At 41.2% G+C, this 16401-nt stretch overlaps 1 protein-coding gene across 1 annotated transcript in view; it reads left to right on the plus strand.

The window, feature by feature from the left end:
* NUP160 (nucleoporin 160) overlaps positions 1 to 16401 on the plus strand; it is a 75809-nt gene that overhangs the window by 48506 nt on the left and 10902 nt on the right. Inside the window, exons 23-32 of the mRNA XM_008073779.2 lie at positions 707 to 826; positions 5447 to 5542; positions 5645 to 5739; positions 5831 to 5927; positions 6021 to 6126; positions 9075 to 9235; positions 10416 to 10476; positions 14015 to 14125; positions 14317 to 14440; positions 15961 to 16062. Coding sequence (XP_008071970.1) covers positions 707 to 826; positions 5447 to 5542; positions 5645 to 5739; positions 5831 to 5927; positions 6021 to 6126; positions 9075 to 9235; positions 10416 to 10476; positions 14015 to 14125; positions 14317 to 14440; positions 15961 to 16062 — 1073 coding nt within the window. The remainder of the gene's footprint in view (positions 1 to 706; positions 827 to 5446; positions 5543 to 5644; positions 5740 to 5830; positions 5928 to 6020; positions 6127 to 9074; positions 9236 to 10415; positions 10477 to 14014; positions 14126 to 14316; positions 14441 to 15960; positions 16063 to 16401) is intronic.

Consider the following 16401-nt stretch of genomic DNA (forward strand, 5'->3'; position numbering starts at 1 on the left):
GACCTGCTGGGCTCCGGCGATCCTTCTGCCTCAGCCTTCCAAGTAGCTGGAACTACAGGCGCATGCTACCACGCCCCGCTAAGTTTTTGATTTATTGTAGAGATGAGGTCTCTCCAATTTGCCCAGACGGGTCTCAAACCCGCGGGCTCAGGCAATTCACTCACCTCAGCCTCCCAAAGCATGGGATTACAGGCTGAGCCACCGAGCTCGGCTTGGTTTAAATTTTTTCTTTTTTTTTTTTTTTTTGAGTTGGAGTCTCACTCTGTCACCCAGACCGGAGTGCAGTGGCTGCTCCCGGCCACCGCAGCCTCAACCCGCTGGGCTCCGGCGATCCTTCCGCCTCAGCCTTCCAAGTAGCCGGAACTACAGGCATGCGCTACCACGCCCGGCTGATTTTTTGATTTATTGCAGAGATGAGGTCTCGCTGCCCAGTCGGGTCTCGAACCCGCAGATTCAGGCAATCTACTCACCTGGTTTAATTTTTAATTAGTAGCATTTTCATTAAAAGTAAGGTAATTTTTAAAAAATATACTAAGTAGTGCATCAGATGAAATTTAGATGTCGCAGAAATTGTCAATATAGTAGACTGCCTTAAATAATTTTGTTTCTGTTTTTGGCTTTCTTTAGCATGTGAACCCCTGATTTATAGCACCTGTAATTGGAATAATCTATTATAAGTCACTTTGCTTTCTTTTTATGTCTCCAGGCTCTGGAATGTTTCTGTCAGGCAGCATCTGAAGTAGGTAAAGAGGAATTCTTGGATCGTTTGATCCGTTCAGAGGATGGGGAGATTGTGTCTACCCCCAAGCTACAGTATTATGACAAGGTACATTATTTCATGATTTGGCCCTTTTTATATCACTGTAAAAATAGAACCGAAATACTTTGCTGTTATTAGAGAAAAATGCCATAAAAATTTTATTGTTCCCCAAACTTCCAAATGAAAAGAATAATAGATTTGCCTAGATAAATTAAAGAAACTTTTTTGAGTTAGAGTCTCACTCTGTCACCCAGGTTGGAGTGTAGTAGCATGCTTACGGCCACCACAGCCTTGACCTACTGGGCTCAGGTGATCCTCCCACCTCAACCTTCCAAGTAGCTGGAACTACGGGCACATTCTACCACACTTGGCTAATTTTTTGATTTATTGTAGAGATGAGTCTTACCAAGTTGTCCAGGCTTGTCTCAAACCCCTGAACTCAGGCAATCCTCTTACCTCAGCCTCCCAAAGTACTCGGATTACAGGCTTGAGCCACTGTGCCTGGCCAAGAAAAATTTTAAATAACACATTTAGTGCAGCCTAAATGTACAATGTTTGTAAAGTCTACAATAGTGTAAAGCACTGTCATAGGCCTTCAAATTTACTCATCACTAACTCACTGCCTCACTCAGAGCAACTTCCAGTCCTGCAAGCTGCCCAAAACAGGTGTACCATCTCTACACTAAATTTTTAAAAACAGCTAGGCATGGTGACGCGTGCCTGTAGTTCTAGTTATTTGGGACTCTGAGGTGGAAGAATCACCTGAGCCCAGCAGGTAGAGGCTGCAGTGGCCATGAATATGCTACTGCACTCCAGCCTGGGTGACAGAGTGCACAGACTCCAACCCAAAAAAAAAAAAATTTTTTTTTCCTCTATCGAAAACTACCTTAGCTTATTGGAACTTTTATTGTTTTTTTACTTCTTTGAAGTAACACTTAGCTTAAAGCACAAGGACATTGTATAGCTGTACAAAAATATTTTCTTTATATTCTTATTCTCTAAGCTTTTTTCTATTTTTAAAATTGTTTATTTTCACTTTTTTACTTTTTAAACATTTTTTGTTAGAGACTAAGGCACAAACACACACATGAGCCTAGGCCTAAACAGGGTCTGGATCATAAGTATCATGTTTTTCACCTTCACATCTTACCACACTGAAAGGTCAGGAACAGTAGCATTCATGGAGCTGTCATCACCTATAATAACAGTGCCTTCTTCCTAAAAACCTCCTGAAGGACCTACCTGAAACTTTTTTTTTTTAGTTGGAGTCTCATTCTGTCACCCAGGCTGGAGTTCAGTGACACAATCACAGCTCACCACAGTCTCAACACCCTAGACTCAGGCAGTCTGCCTCAGCCTCCCAAGTATAGGCACATACCACCACACCCAGCTAATTTTTTGATTTTTTGTAGAGACAAAGTCTCACTATGTTGCCAAGTCTAGTTTCAAACTCCTGGACTTGGCTTCCCAAAGTTCTAGGATTACAGACGTGAACCACAACGCCCTTTGAGGCTACTTTCATAAATAGAAGGAGTATACTCTTTTTTTTTTTTTTTTTTTTTTGAGTTGGAGTCTCACTCTGTCACCCAGACTGGAGTGCAGTGGCCGCTCCCGGCCACCGCAGCCTCGACCCGCTGGGCTCTGGCGATCCTTCCGCCTCAGCCTTCCAGGTAGTTGGAACTATAGGCATGCGCTACCACACCCGGCTCATTTTTTGATTTATTGTAGAGATGAGGTCTCACCAAGTTGCCCAGGCAGGTCTCGAACCAGCGGGCTCAGGCAATCCACTCACCTCGGCCTCCCAAAGTGCTGGGATTACAGGCTGAGCCACCAAGCCCGGCCAGGAGTCTACTCTTAAAAAAGCAATAAAAAGTATAGTGTAGGAAATACATAAACCAGTAACATAGCCATTTATTATTAAGTATTATGTACTATAAATAATCGTATGTCCTATACTCTTACACAGCTGTCAGTGTGGTAGGTTTGTTTAAATCAGCATCACCATAAACATGTAAGTAATATGTGGTTACAATGGCTGCAGTGTCATTAGGCGATAGGAATTTTTCAGCTTTATTATAATTTTATAGGACCACCATCATGTATACAATCCATCATTGACTGAAAGGTCTTTATGTATGCAATACATAAATGTATTAGAAACTACCAAAGTGTTCATTATTGGATCGATGAATTGTGGTATAGTCTTTCAGTGAAATACAACACAATTAAATGAATAATTGCTACATGTTATAATATAAATCAGTCTAATAAATGCATTAAGGAAAAGAAGGCACACATACACGAAACTGCATACTATAGGAATCTGTTTCCATAAAGTTAAAAACTTGACAGGTTAGTTTATTTGGGAAGTATTGGCTAGAAGGAGTCCAGAGGGGACTTTGAACTGCTGGTATATAACTCTTTTTCTTTTTTCTTTTTTTTTAATTTCTTTTTTTTTTTTTTTTTTTTTGAGTTGGAGTCTCACTCTATCACCCAGGCTAGAGTTCTGTGGCACCCTCATGGCCACCTCAGCGTCAACCTGCTGGCCTCTGGCAATCCTTCCGCCTCAGCCTTCCAAGTAGCCAGAACTGCAGACGTGCGCTACCATACCAGGCTAATTTTTTATTTATTGTAGAGATGAGCTCTCTCCAAGTTGCCTGGACTGGTCTCAAACCCACAGGCTCAGGCAATCCATCCGCCTCGGTCTCCCAAAGTTCTGAGATTACAGTCTGAGCCACCGAGCCCAGTTTAATTTCTTATTTGTATAAATTTTTATATAACTTTTAATCTGGGTGTTAGTAACGTGGACATGTTTGTTTACTTTGTAAACATTCGGCCAACTATGTACTTATGATCTGTGTACGTTCCTAAATATATACTTCAGTAAAAAGTGTAACCTTAAAACCAGCTTGGCACAATAGCTCATGCCTATAATCCCAGCACTTTGGGAGGCCAAGGCAAGAGAATTACTTGAGCCCAGGAGTTTGAGACCAGACTTGGCAACTTAGCAAGACCTCATCTCTACAAAAAAAAAAAAAAAAAAAAAAAAAATTAGCTAAGCATAGTGGTGTATACCTGTAGTCCCAGCTTCTCCATAGGCTGAGATGGATAGATCACCTGAACTCAGGAGGTCAAAGCTGCGGTGAACAATGATCGTACCACTGTACTTCATCTTGGACAGCAGAATGATACTCCAACTCAGTAAGAAAAAAAAGTATAATCTTAAAGCCAACAAAGGCAAGGCGCAGTGTCTCACACCTGTCATCCCAGCACTTTGGAAGACAGAGGCAAGAGGATTGCTTGAGCCCATGAGTTTGAGACCAGCCTGGGCAACGTGGCAAGACCACATCTACACTAAATCAAAAAATTAGCCAGGCATGGTGGCACATGCCTGTAGTTCCAGCTACTTGGAAGGCTGAGGCAGAAGGATCACCCGAACCCAACAGGTTGAGGTGGCGGTGGCAGTGAGCGTGCCACTGCACTCCAGCCTGGGCGACAGAGTGAGACACTGACTCAAAAGAGAAATTCTTGTACTGTTAATAAAGAAATAAAAGTAATAATAAATAAAAAATAATTTTAAAACTTTTCACTTTATTTCTAATTCATTACTTATAAATTTACATCTTGACTACCTCATATGTATTAGAGAATACATATGTATATAAGATAAGTAAATATATGTGCATGTTTGGGGACATACGCAGTTTTTTGTTGTTGTTTTTTGGATTTTGGGGGGTTTGTTTTGAGTCAGAGTCTCACTCTGTCACCCAGGCTATAGTACAGTGACATGATCACAGCCACTGCAACCTCAGCCTACTAGGCTCAGGCGATCTTTCCACCTCAGCCTTCCAAGTAGCTGGAACTACAGGTGTGCGCTACCACGCCTGGCTATTTTTTTGATTTATTGTAGAGACAAGGGTCTCAACTTGTTGCCCAGGCTGATCTCAAATTCCTGGGCTCAGGCATATGTTATTAAGGTGAATAGCTAAAAAAGCTTGACAATCACCATTCTGTGTTGTGATAAAAATGCCTTATGTCAGCCGGGCTCGGTGGCTCAGCCTGTAATCCCAGAACTATGGGAGGCTGAGGTGAGTGGATTGCCTGATCCTGCGGGTTCCTGACCCGCCTGGCCTACTTGGTGAGACCTCCTCTCCACAATAAATCAAAAAATTAGCTGGGTGTGGTAGCGCGCACCTGTAGTTGCAGCTACTTGGATGGCTGAGGAGGAAGGATCACTGAAGCCCAGCAGGTCGAGGCTGCGGTGGCCGGGAGCAGCCACTGCACTCCAGTCTGGGCGACAGAGTGAGACTCCAACTCAAGAAAAAAAAAAAAAGATTGGCAACCACTGCTGTAGAGAACATGTTAGAATTTTCTATTATATTTCACCTATCTCTGTTCCAACCTAACATTAGTAATCAAAATTTATTTGTATCTAGAGACCTATTATTCAGTGGTAATATTTGGGAAAACAAGTAGAAAGATTTTACAGCAAGCCCGTGCATAAGAGAAGAATCTAAATGAAAAATCTTAAATACTAACCAAATAATCCTGTCCATCTTCTTGTCAACACCTTCAATTTAAATCTTCTCTTACTTAGTTATTTTTCTAATGAATTTAAAACTGCAATTCAAAATGGAGTACACTACTATATTAATTTTAATGGAAATTTATTTTATTTCTTCTTAGGTTTTGCGTCTATTAGATGTCATTGGTTTGCCTGAACTGGTTATTCAGTTGGCTACATCAGCAGTAACTGAAGCTGGTGATGATTGGAAAAGTCAGGTATGGGCTATAATTTGATTGTTTTCCTTGTGGTTTGTTGTGAATGTGGCATTTTAGTTTATATTGCTCTTTTTTGATATTTGATCTACATTTGATACTTAGGCTACTTTAAGAACATGCATTTTCAAACATCATTTGGATTTGGGTCACAATTGCCAAGCATATGAAGCCTTAACCCAAATTCCTGATGCCAGCAGGTAATCTCACAGTTTTTTTTTCAGAGAAGACAATTTATCAGGCCCCGTTAACCTGCCAAGGCAGTTTACTCTCCTCTTTCTTTCCTTCCAGGCAGTTAGATTGTTTACGGCAGCTGGTGGTAATTCTTTGTGAACGCTCACAGCTAGAGGACCTTGTAGAGTTTCCCTATGTGAATCTGCATAATGAGGTAATGTTCATTATCCACTGTTGGCTAGAAACATCTGTGGTGTTTGCCATGCTTGCTACTAACTTTGACATCTGATTGCTTTCCCTTCATTAGGTTGTGGGAATAATTGAATCACGTGCTAGAGCTGTGGACCTCATGACTCACAATTACTATGAACTTCTCTATGCCTTCCATATCTATCGCCACAATTACCGCAAGGGTGAGCAGTTGTGCCAGACAATATCTGTTGGAGACAACCTTTTTGAGTTTAATTATATTTTACAAAAATACATGAGTGTTGGACTTAATGTAGTTTTGTGTATGTGTTTAAGTAGATTAGTGTAACCCTTTTGAAGATTACTTGTTAGACTTGAAGATATGCCCATATTCCCATTCCAAGGCATTTCCATTGAGAAGTCATCTATGTACCTCTTCTGTCCAGTATAAAGGAAATCTTAAACCAGGTATAAAGTATAAAGGAAATCACGCCTGTAATGCCAGCACTTTGAAAGGCCAAGGGAAGAGAATTGCCTGTGTCCAGGGGCTCGTGACTAGCCTGGGCAACTTGGTGAGACCTCGTCTCTACAATAAAATTTAAAAAGTAGCCTAGTGTGGTGGCTCACGCCTATAGTTCCGTTACTTAGAAGGCCAGGGTGAAAGGGTCGCCTGTGCCCAGCAGGTTGAGTTTGTGGTAGCCATGAGTGTGCTACTATACTCCAGCTTGGGCAACAGAGTGAGACTCCAACTCAAAAAAAAAAAAAGAAAGAAAAGAAAGGAAATTTTAACTTTTTTTCTAGAGATGCCTCAAATTTTTGTGACTGGTTTTGTGTTTCTGTGCTTTTTCCCCCATTGGCCTTCTCCTTTGTTACAGTTTTTAAAGCAAACTTCACTATTTAAATATGCTTAGGTCAAATGAATATAATAGATGATATTCCTTATTAGCTATGGTTAGACTGTCAGATTTCTTCAATTTAATGCAAAATCCTTAAACAGAGGAAGAAAATTTAGAAATCATCTGATGATATCATGGTGAATTATTTTTTCCTTCCTTCAACTTGTTGGTTTAAAAACTTTTCAAGTCTATAGAAAAGTTAAATCATTCATGCCATGAATACTTGCCCTTCACCTAAATTCATCAATTGTTAATATTTTGCCACATTGTTTTATTATCTCTCTTCTCTTCCCACTGTTTCTCACTTCTCTTCCTTCCTCTGTTTCTCTCACTCTACATATTTATTTACTTTTGTTTGTGCTGATTCTTATGAGAGTAAAAGACATCATGACTGTTAAAGCATAAATACTTCAGATATTTCTCCTAAGGGCATACTCTTATATAGCCTCAATATAATTACCAAATTAAGAAAATTTAATTAGTTTAGTGATTAAATTTTAAATGAAATGCTATTATCTTTTTTTTATTTTTATTTTTTAAGTAGGAATCTCACTCTGTTGCCCAGGCTGGAGTGCTGTGGCACACTCACAGCCACCACAGCCTCAACCTGCTGGGTTCAGACGATCCTTCTGCCTAACTTTCCAAGTAGCTGGGACCACAGGCACGCGTCAGCATGCCTGGCTAATTTTTTTATCGTTGAGATGAGGTCTCGCCAAGTTACCCAGGCTGATCTTGAACCTCTGGACTTAGGCAATCCTCTTGCCTCTGGCTCCCAAAATGCTAGGATTACAAGTATGAGCCACCACACCCTACTGAAATGCTATTATCTAATGTGCTGTTCATATTCAGATTTTGCTAGTTGTCATAATAATGTTGGGTATAGCACACACTTCCCATACCCCCCTCATTCCAGATCCAGAATGCACATTGCATTTAGTCATCATGTGTCTGCAGTCTCCTTTAATCTGAAACACTTCTTTTAACCTCACTTTGCCTTTGTGATGTTGTTATTTTTGAAGCATCATTTTTGTAGAATGTATCTTAATTTGGATTTGTATGATCAATGAAGTCTTTGTCAGAACAGCCAAAATGAAGGGACTATGGGTTTGTTTTAGAATTATATTTTACAAAGTAACCACTGTGGTTCCCCTTTAGAATGTCTAACATTTTTATATCATTTGCACTCAGATAATTTTCATTAGGTTTCTTGCTGCCTTTCATTGGAAAGAATAAACGGAGTTGTTTTATAGAGATGTTCTTAACATTCCTAATAGTAAAACATGTTTGCATATTCTTTTTTTTTTTTTCTCAAATCCTATGGAAAGGAAAATATAGACTATTAAAGATCTCTCAGTGTCTGCTTTCACAGTAACCTATTATATCAACCTGATTAGGACCAGTTTAGCAAGGTTAATAATATTCAGGTCTTTCTGGAGCAAGGCTGTTCTTTTATTTTACACATTGTCTCATATAGCAGTGCTCAAAAAATATTTGTTGAAATGAAAAATAGTTTTGTTTAAAAACTGAAAGAGAAATTTTAAATGCTGTTTAGTTTCTGGAATTCCATACTGTCCCTGAACAGTGTATTTTTCAGTATTTTGTTTAACCTGTGCAACTAAAGTATAATGAAAATAAGTGCATTCTTGAGCTGAGCACTCAAACATCTCTTGATCTCGTGATCTTGGGCAGGGATAGATGACATTGTGGGTGAGACTAGTTCTCTAAACTAGTCTTCTGCACTTGGTATGGGAATGTAGTATCTAAATGTCAAAAATAACGTTTTCCTTTTTTTTTTTTTTTTTTGAGTTGGAGTCTCACTCTGTCGCCCAGACTGGAGTGCAGTGGTTGCTTCTGGCTGCTTCCAGCCACTGCAGCCTCGACCTGCTGGGCTCCGGCGATCCTTCCGCCTCAGCCTTCTGAGTAGCTGGAATTACAGGCGCGTACTACCACGCCCGGCTGATTTTTTGATTTATTGTAGAGATGAGATCTCACCTGCCCAGGCGGGTCTCGAACCCGTGGGCTCAGGCAATCCACTCACCTCAGCTTCCCAAGGTGCCACCGAGCCCGGCTACATTTTTCATTTTTTAAAAAATGTGGTAAAATACACATAACATAAAATGTACTATCTTAAGCCGATTTTAAGTGTTTGGTTCAGTAGTGCTCAGTACATTCGGAATTTATGTAAACCATCTCCATAACTCTTCATCTTTCAAAACTGGAGCTTTATACCCACTAAGCAATAACTTCCCTCTTCCTCCTCCTCCTCCTCCTCCTAGCTGGCACAGTGATGTTTGAATATGGAATGCGTCTTGGCAGAGAAGTTCGAACTCTCCGGGGACTTGAGAAACAAGGCAACTGTTATCTGGCTGCTCTTAACTGTTTACGACTTATTCGTCCAGAATATGCATGGATTGTGCAGCCAGCATCTGGTGCAGTGGTATGAAAAGTTTCCATCCTGGAATTCTGGGGTCATTTAATCTTTCTTGGTTCTTTCAACATTTTTATATCACTTTACTTCATTTCTACTATATCTTCTTTCTACAGTTTCTACTGGAATATTGTGAACTTAGTCTTTTTTTGCAGCAACTCAATTGTTACATGTTACTACTGCTTTAGCTCCCAAGTTTAGAATAACTGTAGGAAGAAATGTTGCAGAGTAGTTTTGGAGTTAGACATACCTGGCTGACTTCAGACAGGTTTCTTTTTCTTTTTTTCCTTTTTTTTTTTTTTTTTGAGTTGGAGTCTCACTCTGTCGTCCAGACTGGAGTGCAGTGGCCGCCCAGCCACCGCAGCCTCGACCTGCTGGGCTCCGACGATCCTTCCGCCTCAGCCTTCCAAATAGCTGGAACTATAGGCACACACTGCCACGCCCGGCTAATTTTTTTGTTTTATTGTAGAGATGAGATCTCGCCAAGTTGCCCAGGCAGGTCTTGAACCCGCGAGCTCAGGCAATTCACTCACCTCAGCCTCCCAAAGCGCGAGATTACAGGCTGAGCCACCAAGCCCGGCCCAGACAGGTTTCTTAATCTTTTGTTGTTCAGTTATTCTCTCACATAAAATAGGGATGATAATAGCTACCTTATAAGACTGCTTTGGTATTAAAGGAGGTTATTTAAATAGATTTTTTTAGAACAGTAACAGTGCCTGGCCCACAAAAAAAGTGCTCAATAAATGGTAACTGCTTTTATTTCTATCATGTTTGTTTATTCGGTTGACAGTTAATGTTTTAAAGGACACACACTTTGAGTTTTTCCTAAGATGCTGATGGGTCACATAACACCTAGCTACTTCTATATAATTCCTGCATTTTCAAGACTGTTACCCAGGGTAATGGGTAGAAAATAAAACTCTGGAACCAGGGAAAGTCAAATGAATTATATGGAGGTCAAATCAATGTCTTAGACCCAGTAACATATTATATAGTTAAGTTAGTAACTTGGCAAACAACTTCTTTCTTTGTCTGATAGTTACAGTTCCTTTGTAAGAACGCCTGTGTTGGCTAAAATAAAAATAATTTCTGTTGAGAGAATTTAAAAATGAAGGCTGTGAATTACAGTTAATGATACTGAAATAAAATATTAATTTTCACAGTTAAGTCACTTGTTTTGTTTTACCAGTATGATCGACCTGGAGCATCGCCTAAGAGGAATCATGATGGAGAATGCACAGCTGTCCCAAGTGAGTTGGGAGTCTCACTGGGATTCTTTGCTGGACAGTAGTCATATTGTCATATTATGATAGTTACATTGTTATATTACATTAGATAGAGATATATAGTTACGTAGGTTATATGTTACAGTTGACCTTTGAACAACAGATTTGACCCTGCAAGGGTGCACTTATACACAGAATTTTTTCAATAAACATACTGGAAATTTTGTGGAGATTTGCAGAAACTTGAGAAAACTCATAGATAAACCACATAGCATGGAAATAGTGGAAAAATTAAGAAGTTAGGTATGTCATGAATGCATAAAATATTTGTAGGATGGCTGGACTCGTGTGTGTGTGTGTGTGTGTGTGTGTGTGTGTGTGTGTGTGGTATGTAGTGTGTTTTTTTGTTTGTTTTTTTGAGTCAGAGTCTTGCTTTGTCACCCAGGCTGAAGTATAGTAGCATGCTCATAACCACCACACCCTCAACCTGCTATGTTCAGGTGATCCTTCCACCTCAACCTTCTATAAATAACTGGAACCACAGGTGTGTGCCACCACATCCAGATTTTTTCTTTCTTTCTTTTTTAATTGTAGGAACAAGGACTTGCCATGTTGCCCAGGCTGGTCTTAGACCTTTGGGCTCAGGCTATCCTCTCACCTCTGCCTCCCAAAGGACCGGAATTATAGGTATGAGCCACTGTGACCCACTAAAAATTGTAAATATAGTTTATCCTAAGATTTCCTAGGCCAGGTGCAATGTCTCATGTCTGTAATCCTAGCACTTTGGAAGGTCAAGGTGGGAGGATTGCTTGAGCCCAGGAGTCAAAGCCAGCCTAGGCAACATAGCAAGACTTCATCTTTACAAAATATTAGCCAGGCATGGTGGCACATGCCTGTATTCCTAGCTAGTCAGGAAGCTGAGGTGGAAGGATTTCATTACTCCAGGTGGTAGAGGCTACAGTGAGCTGTGATCACTGCACTTCAGCCTAGGCAACAGAGTGTGACTCTGACTCAAATATATATATATATATATATAGTTTTTTTTTCTTGATAGCATTTTTGTTTGTTTGTTTGTTTTTTGAGTTGGAGTCTCACTCTGTCACCCAGACTGGAGTGCAGTGGCCGCTCCCAGCCACCACAGCCTCGACCTGCTGGCTCCAGCGATCCTTCCACCTCGGCCTTCCGAGTAGCTGGAATTACAGGCGCACGCTACCACGCCCAGCTAATTTTTTTTTTTTAATTTTATTGTAGAGATGAGGTCTTGCCTGCCCAGGCGGGTCTCGAACTCTCAGGCTCAGGCAATCCACTCACCTCAGCCTCCCAAAGGCGCGGGATTACAGGCTGAGCCACCGAGCCTGGCTCTTGATAGCATTTTATTTTCTCTAACTTACTTTATAGTGTATAGGCTGGACACAGTGACTCATGCCTGTAATCCCAGCACTTTGGAAGGCCAAGGCTGGAAATTGCTTGAGCCCAAGAGTTGGAGATGAGCCTAATCTACATAGCAAGACATCATCTTTACAAAAATTTTTTAAAAATTAGCCAGGTGTGGTGGCATGTGCCTGTAGTCCCATCTACTTGAGAGGCTGAAGTGGAAGAAAACCTAAGCCCAGGAAGTCAAGGCTGTGATGAGCCATGATTGTGCCACTACACTCCAGCCTGGTTGACAGAGTAAGACTCTAACTTTAAAAAATAAAAAGAGTACAGTATATGATACATATAACATATAAAATGTGTGTTCATTAGCTGTATATGTTATTAAGGCTTCTAGCCAACAGTAGGCTATTAGTGGTTAAGTTGTTGGGAGTCAGAAGTCAAACTCAGATTTTCAATGGTGCATTATTGTCCAAGGTTAACTGTATATGTCATATAGACGGTAGTTGTACCATACATATATAGTATATTGTCACATAATATATTCAGTAATGTTGCTATATAGTATGTATATATAGTAGGCACATTGTTGTAAAAATATTGTCAAGTTTCTTTTCATTTTTTCCAGTATTCTAATCTGCTGAAGGTTGGTAGTCCTTTGAAAATGTTGTATGGCAGTATGAGTAATGCAGATGCTTTAAAAAGAGAGTGTAGACTGGACGAAGTGGCTCACACCTGTAATTCCAACCCTTTGGGAGGCCGAGGCAAGAGGATTGCTTGAGTCCAGTTGATCAAGACCAGCCTAGGCAATATAGCGAGTTTTAGAAAAAGACAAAAAAAGAGTGTTTTTATTGCATGTTGTATTTAAATCAGCTCAGTTCCTGCCGGGCTTGTTGGCTCAGCCTATAATCCCAGCACTTTGGAAGGCCAAGGCGAGTGTATTGCCTGAGCCTCAGGCTCGAGACTAGCCCAGGCAACTTGGTGAGACCTCGTCTCTACAATAAATCAAAAATTAGCCGGGCGTGGTAGCACACACCTGTAGGTCTAGCTACTTGGAAGACTGAGGAGGAAGGATCGCCGGAGCTTAGCAGGTCAATGCTGGGGTGGCTGTGAGCATGCCACTGCACTCCAGCTGGGTGACGGAGTGAGACCCCCACTCAAAAAAAAAAAAATCAGCTCAGTTCCAAACTTTTTCATCAGGTTTCTTTGATATAACAAGAAAGGTATGATGTCCTTCCATAAAGAGCATGGGTTCTAAATTTGGACACTCCTGTTTTAATTTTACCTCTATCACTTTGGTCATGTTTCTTTCTTACTGTTAGAGATGATAGTATTTCACAGACCGGGTACGGTGGCTCACACCTGTAATCCCAGCACCCTGGTAGGCTGAGGTAAGAGGATTTCCTGAGCCTAGAAGTTTGAGACGAGCCTGGGGAACATGGCAAGACCTTGTCTCTACAATAAATCAAAACTACTTAGAAGACTGAGGCAGAAGGATCACCTGAGCCCAGCAGGTCAAGGCTGCAGGGGGCTGTGATTATGCTACTGCACTCCAGCCTGGGGAAGAGTGAGACCTGACTCAAAAAAAAAAGAGTGATGATAGTATTTCACAGTTGTGAGAATTATATGAAATTGCATGTAAAGCACCTCGTAAGCCTCTCCTTAGCTGCATTACTGTTATTAGAGTACTTTGATTTGACTCAGCTCTTACTTGTAAAGCAGAGATGTTGCTTAATTTTTTTTTTTTTTTTTGAGTTGCAGTCTCACTCTGTCGCCCAGACTCTGGTGTGCAGTGGCCGCTCCCGGCCACCGCAGCCTCGACCTGCTGGGCTCCGGCGATCCTTCCGCCTCAGCCTTCTGAGTAGCTGGAATTACAGGTGCGCTACCACACCCAGCTGATTTTTTTTTTATTATTATTTATTGTAGAGATGAGGTCTCGCCGTCCAGGCGGGTCTCAAACCCGTGGGCTCAGGCAATCCACTCACCTCAGCCTCCCAAAGGCGCGGGATTACAGGCTGTCACCGAACCCAGCTAAGTTAGCTTTTATTGAGTTTCCTGTTTTCTTCATGCCTTTGGAAACGAAATTGAATGTTACTTAACATTTAGTGGAAATTGACATGGTTGAGTTAATCTAATAGACACGTCCTTTATACTTTGGGAATTGACAGTAGTTTTCTTTGGTTTACAGCAAATCGACAAATTGAAATCCTGGAACTGGAAGATGTGGAGAAAGAGTGTTCCTTGGCTCATATCCGCCTCACTTTGGCTAAGCACGATCCATCAGTAGTTGCAGTTGCAGGTAGGATTTCAGGAGCTAAAGCCTCTCACTTGTCAGTACCAATAGCACATTTTAGTTCCAGACAATGTACAGCATATGCTAGATGGGTATAAAGAGTAAGATTGTTACTCAGATACTCATCAACAAAGCAAAGTCTTTGTCTTATTTGCATATACTCTTGTGAACTAAGTAGCCTTTTTCTATTTCCGCAGGAAGTTCATCAGCAGAGGAGATGGTCACTCTCTTGGTTCAGGCTGGCCTCTTTGACACTGCCATATCACTCTGTCAGACTTTTAAGCTTCCCTTAACGCCAGTCTTTGAGGGACTTGCCTTCAAGTATGTATCAAATTATCTTTCTGTACTCTTAACTTTCCAATGCAAATATATGATCCTGTTGCTTAGTGTGAAGTAGTGGTCACAAGTCTGTAACCCATTTGTGGTTTAAAGTGTTTTAAACCTGGGCACAGTGACTCATACCTGTAATCTCCAGCACTTTGGAAGGCCAAGGCAGGAGGATCACTTCTGGCCAGGAGTTTGAAACCAGCTTAGATAGAGCGAGACCCTGTCTCTAAAGTAAATGAATATATGAAGTATGTTGCATAATTGATGTAATGTTTTGTTTTGTTTTGTTTTTGAGTTGGAGTCTCACTCTGTCACCCAGATTGGAGTGCAGTGGCCGCTCCTGGCCACCGCAGCCTCAACCTGCTGGGCTCCGGCGATCCTTCCGCCTCAGCCTTCCAAGTAGCTGGAATTACAGGCATGCGCTACCATGCCTGGCTGATTTTTTGATTTATTGTAGAGATGAGGACTTGCTGCCCAGGTGGGTCTTGAACCCGCGGGCTCAGGCAGTCCACTCACCTCAGCCTCCCAAAGGCGCGGGATTACAGGCTCAGCCACCGAGCCTGGCTGTTTTGTTTTTTAATTGTATTTAGTGGCTTGTGATTTTGCTTTTTTAAAAAAAAATCTTGCCAGGCACCATAGCTCACACCTTTAATCCCTGTACTTTGTGAGGCAGAGGTTTGAGTCTAGCCTGGGCAACTTGGTGAGACCAATAGATCAAAACTTGGTGATTTACAATAAATCAAAGCATTAACTGGGTGTGGTGTGCACCCATGGTTCCAGCTACTTGGAAGGCTGAGGCGGAAGGATCACCTTAGCCCAGCAGGACATGCACTGTGAGTATGCCCTGCACTCCAGCCTGGGCAACAGAGTGAGACTCCTACTCCAAAAAACAAAAAGAGAGAGACCTCATCTCTATAATAAGTTAAAAATTTAGCTGGGTGTGGTGGCGCACACCTATGATACCAGCTACTTGGAAGGCTGACGCAGAAGGATCACAGGTCAAAGCCACGGTGACTGTAAACATGCCACTGCGCTCCAAACAGGGCAACAGATTGAGACTCCAACTCAAAAAACAAACCAAAACTTGATTTATAGCTTCTCTTGAGAAATCAAGAGTAGAGAACTTGGGTTTAAAAATGGTGTTTATTTCTAACAAGGCATAAGCTCTCTTCAGTTCTTTAGGACATCTGTGGTCCCTTCTAAGCATTATTCACAACTGTGTCGCATTGAAGTTACCTTATACCTAACTATTAGTCAAAAAGTTTGTGAGTTGGAAATATTTTTTAATTTTTCACCATTTTTCCCCCTGGAAGTAAATTCTCTCAACACTTAATTGATGTCCTTGTGAGTCAGCCAGTTTTGTGGCTTTGAGCAGAGAGAAGACCAATACTCCAGTGGTGAATTCAGCTATAGACTAGAGCTAAATTTTCCATCTTATCTCTCCAGTTTTAGCAGCAAAATAAGGTAATACATTTTAGCATTTACTTTACCGGTGTGGACCCTTTTCATTGCAGATGCATCAAATTGCAGTTTGGAGGAGAAGCAGCACAAGCGGAAGCCTGGAACTGGCTCGCAGCCAATCAACTGTCATCTGTTATCACTACTAAGGAGTCTAGGTAGAGTCCTGGTGTTCATCTGACCCTGGGAGATTTTACCTTTCTTATCCCCCTGGGGGATTGTAGCTGTCTTTCTTTGGTTAAGTTGTCCTACACAGATCATTTCACTTTCTCTTTTGGCTAAGTCATGACATATTGTCATTTATTGTCCAAACCGGGACATCTGTGCCTATGAAGTGTCTCCTCCATATCCCACTCCTCAAGGACTTACTGTACAAGAAGGGACCCAAAAAACACCCCAGAATTTGATTATAATAAGTTGTGTATCTATTCTTTTTGTTTTTTTTTGTTTTTTGTTTTTTTTGAGTTGGAGTCTCACTCGGTCGCCCAGACTGGAGT

Source organism: Carlito syrichta, unplaced genomic scaffold, assembly GCF_000164805.1.
Source record: "Carlito syrichta isolate Samal-C Ts95f unplaced genomic scaffold, Tarsius_syrichta-2.0.1 Scaffold316143, whole genome shotgun sequence".
In the NCBI taxonomy this organism is placed as follows: domain Eukaryota; kingdom Metazoa; phylum Chordata; class Mammalia; order Primates; family Tarsiidae; genus Carlito; species Carlito syrichta.